Source organism: Ruditapes philippinarum, unplaced genomic scaffold, assembly GCF_026571515.1.
Source record: "Ruditapes philippinarum isolate M1 unplaced genomic scaffold, ASM2657151v2 ctg826_1_1_1_1, whole genome shotgun sequence".
Taxonomy (NCBI): Eukaryota; Metazoa; Mollusca; class Bivalvia; order Venerida; family Veneridae; genus Ruditapes; species Ruditapes philippinarum.
Window position 1 is genome coordinate 4660 of NW_026858472.1, and position 11158 is coordinate 15817.

At 31.8% G+C, this 11158-nt stretch overlaps 1 protein-coding gene across 2 annotated transcripts; it reads right to left on the reverse strand.

Moving 5' to 3' along the window:
- Positions 1 to 894: 894 nt before the first annotated feature.
- Positions 895 to 9168, reverse strand: LOC132753269 (uncharacterized). Of its 2 annotated transcripts, XM_060743720.1 has the most exons (6): positions 8920 to 9168; positions 8556 to 8838; positions 3035 to 3118; positions 2346 to 2462; positions 1554 to 1619; positions 895 to 1000 (listed from the first exon to the last, which is right to left on the reverse strand). In XM_060743720.1, exons 1-6 carry the CDS (start codon positions 9008 to 9010, stop codon positions 955 to 957), a joined length of 687 nt encoding a protein of 228 aa, XP_060599703.1. In that variant the 5' UTR covers positions 9011 to 9168; the 3' UTR covers positions 895 to 954. The 2 variants fall into 2 exon arrangements, with proteins under 2 accessions (XP_060599703.1, XP_060599702.1); XM_060743719.1 differs by having other exon boundaries at positions 8556 to 9168.
- Positions 9169 to 11158: the final 1990 nt, after the last annotated feature.

Sequence of the window (11158 nt, forward strand, 5' to 3'; positions counted from 1 at the left end):
TTTTATGAAAATTTCTTTTAATCACAAAAATACAGCCTTATAACACTTTTGCCTGTTTTGTTGAAGCGCAGGAAAAAATGACAGACGTCGGGTGTATTCAACGACTACACGAAACGCTGCGCAAACAGAAGTAATTAATGTTGCTACTCATAATTGAGATGTAACTTTTAATTAGTATATAGAGGATATTCAATGATTGTAAATTCAATACTGAATGTATTGTACGAGTTCAATAAACTCAGTAATGAACTTACACAAATTTATATTCTATTTATCATATACCAAAAATAAAGACGGTTTGAAGTGAAAAAGAACTATTTTTCACTCATGCGCCTATAATATAATGCTGACATTTTGCACGTCTTTATGCTATGTTTATATAACGCAAATGAAGTCACGTCAAAATATATGCACGGCCGTGCAATATCATATTTACGAAGTTGCAAAAAACGGCACGGATATGTGATACAGTAAAGTAATGATATTTTAATCGCGAAATATGCCATTAATATCTAAATGCAATAATAATTCTATGCGAAAGTTTAATGAACAGTCTACGATGTATGGTCATTGTATAAAAGTCTCAATTTTTTTTTAGATTTGGGAGATCAAATTCATCCAGTGGATATGATACTGCACTCGGTGAATATAATTTTTTTAATTGTTATGTTGACTACGGTTTGGACCAATAAAATTTCAGCTATTTTTAGATAATATAAATTAATATGAATAATATATTAAATACATTTTACTGTCATATTTCTTAAATAGTTTCAACCGTATTATATATGCAATTAGAAATTAAGCTTCTACAATGCAATTGTCACATTTGATACGAGTATATTTTCTAAAACAGTAAAAACATTAGAAATTAATAGGAAAAAAATATAAAAATTCCAGATATTGTAAAATAACGTCTGTCTTAAACGAAAAAGATTAGGGAAAAAAACAATCTTACTGTTTGAGAATGGCATTTTCTTGTTTCAGTCTGTTGCATACACTGAAAAATAAATCAGTACTATACAGTGCAAATTTAACTCAAACGTGTTATTATATACATGTTGATATTTATATCATGTTGTTATCAATTCTGATTTTGCTTTTTTGCAGAAAATTGTATTCAATGAAAGTTTCTGCTTTTGATTGCAAGATGACATTTGAAAAACTGTATGAATTGTTCTTTATTCTAGAATACGTATATAAATCTATATATTATTCTAACATGCTTCACACTATTACCGTATAACAAAAAAGGGTGTTTAAGTGCAATATTATACGATAAATGCACAGCATTAAATGGAATGCTAACACATCATATGTCACATAAGACGTCAATAAACCAAATGACGTCAGGAAAAACACTTTTAAGCTGAATCTTGTTAAAAGCTTTGTTATTAACTCTCTTTTTTATCAGCATGATAGAATGGAAATATGTATTATTGTTTCTTGCATTATGTATAATAATACAAGGTTTATGGTTCAAAAGCTTTGATTATTATTATTTAAAGACTGATTATAACGTGTATGTAGTTTAAGTGGGATAATGGACAAACCTCTTATCTAAATCAAATTTCTGTTTCAGCCGTCGTAACTCGCTTCTTTTAAGGTTAACTTCTGCACTGTAAGTAAAACCATTTAAAATAAAATAAACATTAAAAGCAGTTATCACTATTATCTGATACCCGATATTTTCACATTCATTTTAAGTTTGCTTTCTCAGATTCAATGTTTCTTTTCTCTTTTATCATTTCTTGAATTTTTTTCTCCTTTTCTTCCATACCTTTGCTGAAAAAAACCCAACGCTTTCGGATATAGGCATGATTAAACTAATAAAGCGTCCAATACAATATTATAATGTGCCAAATGGTAAGTTGAAGTAGATTATCTTGGTGTCATAAATTACGGTTTACATTGGTTGTTCAATGCCCTTTTATTGTAATGTTTGAAAAGACGATTTGCTTTATCATTAAATTATTTCACTTTTGGCGCATTTATCTAATGCAAATGCCATGTATATATCAAACGATAGGAATATCATCAAACATATTTAATTTAAAACAACCAAATTGTTTTTCGTTAGAGTATTGAAAGGGAATCGCCGTTAGAATGCTTTTTTTAAATAAGAAAAATTGTTTTATCTACACATGTATATACATTTCAACAGTCTTTACCAATTAAAGAATTGTTATTTGTTTAATTCTTTAAAATAAAAAAAAATACATTGAGTTTTAAAATGAAACATTTCGATGTAAAATGCTTAACCATTTAATGCCAATACATATGCCAAACATTGTTCTCTTTTTAACATAATAAATTTTCCTAATAACGACAGATGTATAAATTACTTGGCTATAAGTAAGTCGTCGGTACTGACTTCCAGTTTACTTCTAAGGTCTTTGACTTCTTTCTGCATTGTATCTATCTCAGACGCTTTCTTTTCCAATGCCTCATCATGGTTTGACCTGAAAAAAACAAAATCGATTTCATTGATTTTAACTTATTTAAACTACTGACAAAGACCAAAGCCAACATTTTAATCTCTGCTTCTGATGTATTGGGAAGGGTCTCATAATAAATATTTTGTTTATTCGTAAGAAAATTTTAAATAAAAACCGACCGTTTAAATATAGAAATAAATCAATGTAATAGAGGGCGTTATTTTTCTGTTCAAAAGCAATGTTTATAACAGCATAAGGCTAACGCTTTGAAACAAAGTTTATTGTTTATCATGCAAATGCTTTGTTATTAATTACGAAGGTCTATTGGCCTTCAAGATAATATTCCTGAACTCGAACCGGCAATTATTCTACAAGAATTCACTCCAAATTGATATTTAATTGAATGTACATAAATAGACATATATCAAACAAACTTTTAAATAAAATTTATAAACGGTAAAATAATTTTGTTTTCGGTTTCATTTAATGCCTATACATGTACCAAACATTGTTCTCTTTTTAACATAATAAATTTTCCTAATAACTACAGATGTATAAACTACTTGGCTATAATTTAATCTTTGTAATTGACTTACAGTTTACTTTTAAGGTCTTTGACTTCTTTCTGCAATGCATCTATTTCAGACGCTTTCTTTTCCAATGCCTCATCAGGGTTTGACCTGAAAAAAACAAAAACGATTTTATTGATTTTAACTTTTTTAAACTACTGACAAAGACCAAAGCCAACATTTTAATCTCTGCTTGTGATGTATTAGGAAGGGTCTCATAATAAATATTTTGTTTGTTCGTGAGAAAATTCAAAATAAAAACCGACCGTTTAAATATAGAAATAAATCAATGTAATAAAGGGCGTTATTTTCCTGTTCAAAAGCAATGTTTATAACAGCATAAGGCTAAAGCTTTGAAACAAAGTTTATTGTTTATCATTCAAATGCTTTGTTATTAATCACGAAGGTTTATTGGCCTTCAAGATAATATTCCTGAACTCGAACCGTCCATTATTCTACAAGAATGCACTCAAAATTGATATTTAATTGAATGTACATAAATAGACATATATCAAACGAACTTTTTTTAATAAAATTTATAAACGGTAAAATAATTTTGTTTCCGTTTCCATTTAATGCCTATACATGTACCAAACATTGTTCTCTTTTTTAACATAATAAATTGTCCTAATAACGACAGATGTATAAATTACTTGGCATTATTTAACTCTTTGTAAATGACTTACAGGTTTCTTCTACAAGAGTTGACTTCTTTCTGCAATGTATCTATATCAGACGCTTTCTTTTCCAATGCCTTATCATGGTTTGAATTAAAATGTCAAAATCGATTTCATTGATATAAACTTTTTTAAACTACTGACAAAGACCATAGCCAACATCTTAATCACTGCTACTGGTGTATTAGGAAGGATCTCATAATAAATATTTTGTTTATTCGTAAGAAAATTCAAAATAAAAACCGACCGTTTAAATATAGAAATAAATCAATGTAATAAAGGGCTTTACTATTCTGTTCAAAAGCAATGTTTATAACATATCTAAAGATTCGTGACAACTCTATGGTTTATGGTTTAAATGGTTTGTTATTAATCACGAAGGTCTATTGGCCTTCGAGATTATACTCCTGAAATCGAACCGTCAATTATTTTACAACAATGCACTCAAAATTGATATATATTTCCTATTTCAATGTATATATCAAACGAACTTTTTTTTATAAAATTTATAAACGGTAAAGTGATGTTGTTTCCGTAATCGTTTGGTAGATTCTCGAAATAGTTGTAACATATTAGGTCCATGTTAAACATTTAACAACATATGATGTTGCTCTATTAGTAGGATTGTAACCGTTCAGCAACAATTTCGTGCAGGCACCACAGAAGGAAAAATTAAAACATATATCTTCCATGCTGGAATTTTGAATATATTTGTCAAAATTTAATAAAACGTTTGGTCATAGCAGATATATTACTATGTACGCCTATGTACGCTAATGAGCCTGCAACATTTTCAATTTTGTCGAGTTGGGCTTTCTTTGGGAATTCTTATTTCACTTTTTTTTATCGCCACATCAGCGTCGTTTGTGCCGTGTGGAGGCTGTTAAAAGACGCCCCGTACATTCAATCAGGGATGTTATATTTTCGATCCTTAAAGATCGTTCAGCACGACATTATTGTTGTGCTTGTGGTATTTTAGTTCTATCTATTCGGCATCTTTCCTGTTGGGTGGTTCCAGTATACCTCACTTGAATAATGTTGAATCACCCTTAGGATATGAGGCCTGCTTTTTAAATTTGTCTTTTGACGTTATATCTGTGATATGCATAACCTCAGATCCCCTTTCAAAATACCATTATATTTAGTTCCGCCCATTGTTTTCTCCTTTAGGGCACACGCATTTTTTTTACTTGGGCACCATATGCCGCTTTTCATGGAATGGCACTAACGTGTCACATTAAAGGTTCCATGATAACCGCCATATGAACACATCTGCGGATGTTTGAAAATTCTTAATTTTACAAGTTCATGTTTAATGTTGAATTCTGCTTTAGCCGGTGCTAGGTGACGTGGGCGGTAGTTTGCACATGACAGTACCGTCCATGAACAGGCTCAATCAAACCGACCCTGCAACATTTTCAATTTTGTCGCGTTGGGCTTTCTTTGGGGCGATTCTTATTTCACTCTATTTTGTTACAAGGATAAATGCTTTTATTTTAATTTAGCTGTTTTTATATGCTACAATCAATATCAAAACATCTTCTAAACGTTAAGATACTTGTAAAACCTTTACATACATTTCAGTCTCTTACCGAGACTCTGTTCTCTTTTTATTACCACTCTCGACGTCCAACTGTTTCTGTGCGTCGGTTCTTTTTTGTACAGAATTGTTTAAGTAATATTTGTACCTATTACTTTGTATATTTTGGTTGGAATTGCTCAGGTTTCTGATTAAGTTACACTCTTTATGCAGATACAGTCGAGAATGTCTAAGCGACCGAACAGCTTAAAACACCTCCCTGTCTTATCTAACATTGTTTCAGTCCTATATAAATGGTCTGAACTATACGACTCCCTATGCCAGCCTGCATAGCTCAATCGGTTAGAGACTTGTAATCTCGACATTGTGGGTTCTATTCCCGGGCTGGCCACCTAAAATAACAAATCAGTCTTTCGGATAAGACTTTAAATCGAGGTCCCGTGTATGAGTGTTTAAACACTTGGCACGTTAAAGGACCACGGGAAGCTTCTGGAATTGGGGCATCTTTCTGTATCTGTATCTTGCACTTTCCTCCAAAATATAAAATGACTAATACTCTTCTGGAGGACTAGCCCATGAGGGCAACCGGTGGCTAGTATAAATAAACACGCACGCACGCACGTACACATACACACGACTCCCTCTTATTTGTTACAAGCGACCCTAATTTACTGGTCTGATTTAAGCGACTTTCCCACCTTTTAATTGTCCGTTTATCAAATAAATAATACCTGTTTTAACACTCAGAGGATCCGATTATTATCCAGTAGTCAACACTCTAAAAACATAACAGTGCTTCAATTACACGGATTACATGTAAACAGGTTACAAGTGACGTAGAGTGTACTCCCTACTCGTAAGCATGATGCAATCAATGCGTTATCAAATTGAGGTGTAATGTACATACTGACTCAAGCAAACTGGATTCAGATTTGTGTCAGATTTTTTTTAATGTTGATGGTGTGCTAATGGAAGATCTTTTAAGGCAGCATTCATTTTTTAATTCACATTTCTATGGCAAAAATATTACCGGAAATGCTGGTTCCAGGCCTTTAATTTTAAGAGAAAAACGTTTGATATGGATATGTTTTTACGTATGATGTTTATTTTAATGCATCAAATTCAAGTTTATTTGTACCATAATGATTCAATATAAATATTATACAAAAAACATAATTAAATTTTTCATGATATACATGTGATTATATTCGTTTTACAATGATTCTTATTTAATTTACATCAAATATTTAAACTTTTAAAAGAACCTATGTTTATTTGAAATTGGTAAAATATTGTTTCTTCACACAGTTATGTAAGTCACAATGGTATATAGATGTTTTGTTTGTTTGTTTTTTTTTTGTTTTTTTTTTTGAGACTGTTCAAAATGACTCCCTGTCATATGTGACCTTTTAAGAAGTTCCCTTGAAAAGACTCACATGACAGTCAAAACTGTATATGAAAACGATCTTTATTGTGCTATTTTTTCATATTAATGATTTAACAATGACCATATGCAAAGCAGGATAGAGAATAATGATCATGGGGTTTTGGATTAATATACCCAAAAGTGAAATAAATGTTTCTCTATCATACATTCAATATAAAGCTTTATATTCAGTTGGGTTTTCCGAGTCATGATCACATAATAGGTAGTTTCATGTTAAAATAAATAATGTTATCAATAGTGTAAATTCACTTTTATGGTGATAAATGAGCAATGAAAGAAAAAATATAATTATATAATATACAAATTAGCCAAATGTTGTTTTCAATGTGGCGAATGGAATTCAGAGTTTCAAACAGTATAAATTGATAATACTATTCGATCTGTTTAATGACAGCTAAATTATAATCAAATACATTCAATTAATTCAATGCTTAACCGTCATAAGTTTATCTTTAAATTGTGCAAAACATTATAAAAGGGAAATTGAAAAGTTACGTGACACACTATGTATATTCTGAAATTAAATCCCATACTTAAAAATGTGCACAATTGCAGATTTTAATTCGGAAAACCATGATTATAACCTGAGATCTTCATAACCTGAACTCTCTACGCTACAAGGACTTGCGTGTCTATATCCACTTTATTTTTCTATATTGCAATAAAATACAAAATGGAATCATTAATGATACGACCGATTAATGCAAACGTGATCGTGTTCGCTTTATAAGTCTCCTAAAAATCGTTATATAGGTTTAAACTACCGATGACAGCTAAATTATAATCAAATACATTCAATTAATGCAATGCCTAACCGTCATAAGTTTATCTTTAAATTTTGCAAAACATTATAAAAGAGAAATTGAAAAGTTACGTGACACACTATGTATATTCTGAAATTAAATCCCATACTTAAAAATGTGCACAATTGCAGATTTGAACTCGGAAAACCATGATCATAACCTGAGATCTTCATAACCTGAACTCTTTACGCTACTAGGACTTGCGTGTCTATATCCACTTTTATTTTTCTATATTGCAATAAAAATGCAAAATGTAATCATTAAAGAACTTGAATAACCCATATATAAATATTGTGCGACCGAGTGGTGCAAACGTTATCGTGTTCCACTTATAATTCTCCTAAAAATCGTTATATAGGTTTAAACTACCGATTTGGGAGTAAATATTGTGTCGTTAAACCGGAGTCGCTACGGACATACCGATTGGCAATTATAATGCCATATACTTCGGTAGGAAAATAATAGGGTGACAAACAAGGATTCATTAAGACGGTCTCAACTGTACTAAAAACGTTTGTTTTGAAAAGAAATGAAATATTTGTTGGGCTTCATTCATTTATAAACTGAATATTATTATTTGTTTTTAGTTATTATCTATAGGAAAAATATTGTTCATAAGTATGATTTATAGACTATTTAGAATTCTCTTATTTCTTATAAAGAGCCCTTCTATCATCTAATATTTTATTCAGAAAAATGTCCATAACTCATTAACAGTACGGTAAAGAATCAATGAAGTTTTGCATGCATGTTTTAAAGGCATCTGACTGACCTATGTTGTCAATTTCTCAATTCCTTGTAGTGCCCATTAGGGTTGTCTTACATTAAAGCAAAGTTTTTTTTAACTATGAATCTGACATCCACTGGATCGATGGTGGTGAATGTGACTGTGGTTAAATACATTGTTTATACATTCGTTTAATTTTACCTTTACTTTGTATTGCATAATGTTAAATAAGACATGGCCTGTATAGGCAATGATACAATAGAACAGACAGAAAAATGGACAAAAACACCGGATATCTTATAAAATTAAGAATCCTAGTAAAATCTAAGAAGGTAATTTAAAGATTTAACATACCCTCTTTTGTATTTTGCTGCCACGAATGATTTAACAGACTTGTGGTTGGTAAACGTCTTGTGAAAGCCCAAACACTGTTCGCACAAAAAATGTCCCAAAAGTCCACAATCATTACAAAAATGAGTAGCTTTCCTTGAAAAATTACGATTGGTAAAACAAACTGCACATGGATCCTTTATATTTTCATCATCGTCCCCTGCAAACGAGATTTCCGCCAGAGATTCGCTGTCGTCTTTGATTTTTAATGCACTAAGAAGATCTGACTCGTCTTTAGAATTAGGACCTCGAACACTTAACGTCGATTCGCTGTCGTCGTTGGTTTTTACTGCACTAAGAAGATCGGACTCGTCTTTAGAATTAGGACCTCGAACACTTAACAAGTCGCTTCCAGAGGCACCACGGGGATTGGAGGAAACCAACGATTCCTTAATACGTTCCGTAGTTTGATTATTCATTTTTAACCTGTGTTAATATATCCATTTAAACCTGTTTGAAAAGCTCAGTAGTTTTATCATTTCATAAAGTAAGGAGTGTCCAGTTATTTTCATGTTGCGCTGTATGAAATAAGTATCAAAACAAAACAAACTACCCTATCAGTTTAAAGATAAGCCTATCAAATTTATTTTGTAGACTTAAATTATATTGGGATATATATTTTAATTTGTATATAAAAATCGATTTTATTTTGGCAAGTTTTATGATTTAAAAGACGACCTGATCTATTTACATTGTAATAAGACATTTTTGTCACCGACTTAATCAGATCAATTGTTTTATATTTGTTACAAAAATGCTTATTGTGCAAGCTATTTTATCTTTTGAAGACGATCATGTTTTCAAGTCTTTATTTTAATGTTACACTATGGTGGCTGATTTGTGCAATTCGTGTTTTTGCCCCGCGAACCCGCCAAGCGAAAAGTTAAAATTTATCAATTTATAATGGCGGGGCGCGGAGCTAAAATACGCTTATCAGTTATAAGTGTTATAGGGCGCTTATTAACGTGCTGTTGTTCGCGCCCCTGCCAAATTATCTTACAAAACCTTCCCTTTTACGCTCCGGGCCTCTGCGGTTTTTGTAGTTAAAATCTCGTTTTTTCGCCCCGCTGGCCCACTCATTACCGTGTTTTGGATTCGCATCCCCGTCGTTTTTATCCATTCTTTTTATTTCTTTGGCGCCCCCGCTAATTAGCGTGTTTTCCCCGCCGTTGTATTTCTTAATTCTCGCTCCCGCACAAGCGGTGCGACGTTTTAATTTCTAAAACTTTGCCCCGCATACCCGCTAATTAACATGTTATCGTCTCGCGCCTCCTCCGTTTTATTTCGTAAATCTCGCTTCGCGCCTACGCGGGGCGAAGTTTTTTTCTCTTAATTTTCGTGTTTTGTCTTCCGATGTTAGAATATTGTAGTGATCTGAAATTTTCAACTATAACTGTAACATAACTGAACTGCATGAACTCAACTCCTTACCTTAATTGACTTGAACTTGAGAAATTACTTTTCTTGTAATCTTTAATAGTGAGGATATGTTGACATTTTCTAGCCATAAAACTTATAATGAGCTGTGTTTTACTAGAAATCAAAACACCAACCCATGTATACGGGTTATGAGCCAGATTTTATCTATCCTTTTTATCCCACATGTTTTGCTTGTTTATCCTCCATTTTCACGATGTGCAGCTCAATCTAACTTCTGAGGGGAATTGTCACTTTCACTCGTTACCTGTGATTATAATTCCTATTGTTATTGTTTGATAATTATATAAGTCACTGTTTTGCCAAGTAACAATGTTTAATTCCATGTATTTTTGTAGTTATGATCCGTTTTCTTAGAAAAACGTGCTCCCACTTTCGTTTCATGATGCCATTTTGAACTGTTTCCGGTACGTTACTAAGGACGACCGGCTACAGCTAATTTATTGACGAAATTCTGCGATCGGATTTTTGTGTATTTTCTTCATTGAAAAGGTATAACTTGTTTAAGATAATGCCGTAATATTTGTAACAAAATGTCTATGTCCATTTTTATTATTTCATAGGTCTAAGAGTCTATGTTTAAATTTCTAACCGTTTTGGTAAATCAACCAATATTTCTTGGTCGGACCAACCACTTTTTGGCTCCAACCACAACCACTTTTGTAAACCAACCACTTCAACCAATTTATTTTGGTTGGGATTTGTCTGGGTATAAAAGGGCCCGGATTTTTGGTTGAACAGCTCAGTCTGGATCAGAACTTCAGAGGCAAAACCCCGTTTTGTTGAGATACAAATTTGAGCGGAAAATTTATAAGTGCCGTCTGCAATTTTACGTACTAAAGTAATTAAACTATTCTTGATAAATAACGATTTATTTATTCAGATTTAACAGTTCTGAGCTATTTTCTAGATATTTAATCTTTATTACACGTTTTTTATTAACACTTTACTGTTTGAAATAGATTATTTAACTGCTTGTTAAATTTGGTCACGGTTCACTGGTACGCTATTTTTCCGTGTTGACTATTAAAGAAGGTACACGCGTTAGACATTAAGATACATTAAATTAAGGGAGATATAATTTAGAAAACGGTTTTAACATTAATAGGACTTGAAACTCTGATGATTTC

Coding starts and splice junctions, on each gene's coding strand:
- LOC132753269 (XM_060743719.1), bottom strand. CDS start 9,010: ATGAATAATCAAACTACGGAACGTATTAAGGAATCGTTGGTTTCCTCC. Junction 3,119..8,555: donor GCAGCAAAATACAAAAGAGG/GTATGTTAAATC, acceptor TGTTTTTTTCAG/GTCAAACCCTGATGAGGCAT. Junction 1,620..2,345: donor GACGACTTACTTATAGCCAA/GTAATTTATACA, acceptor TTTTACTTACAG/TGCAGAAGTTAACCTTAAAA.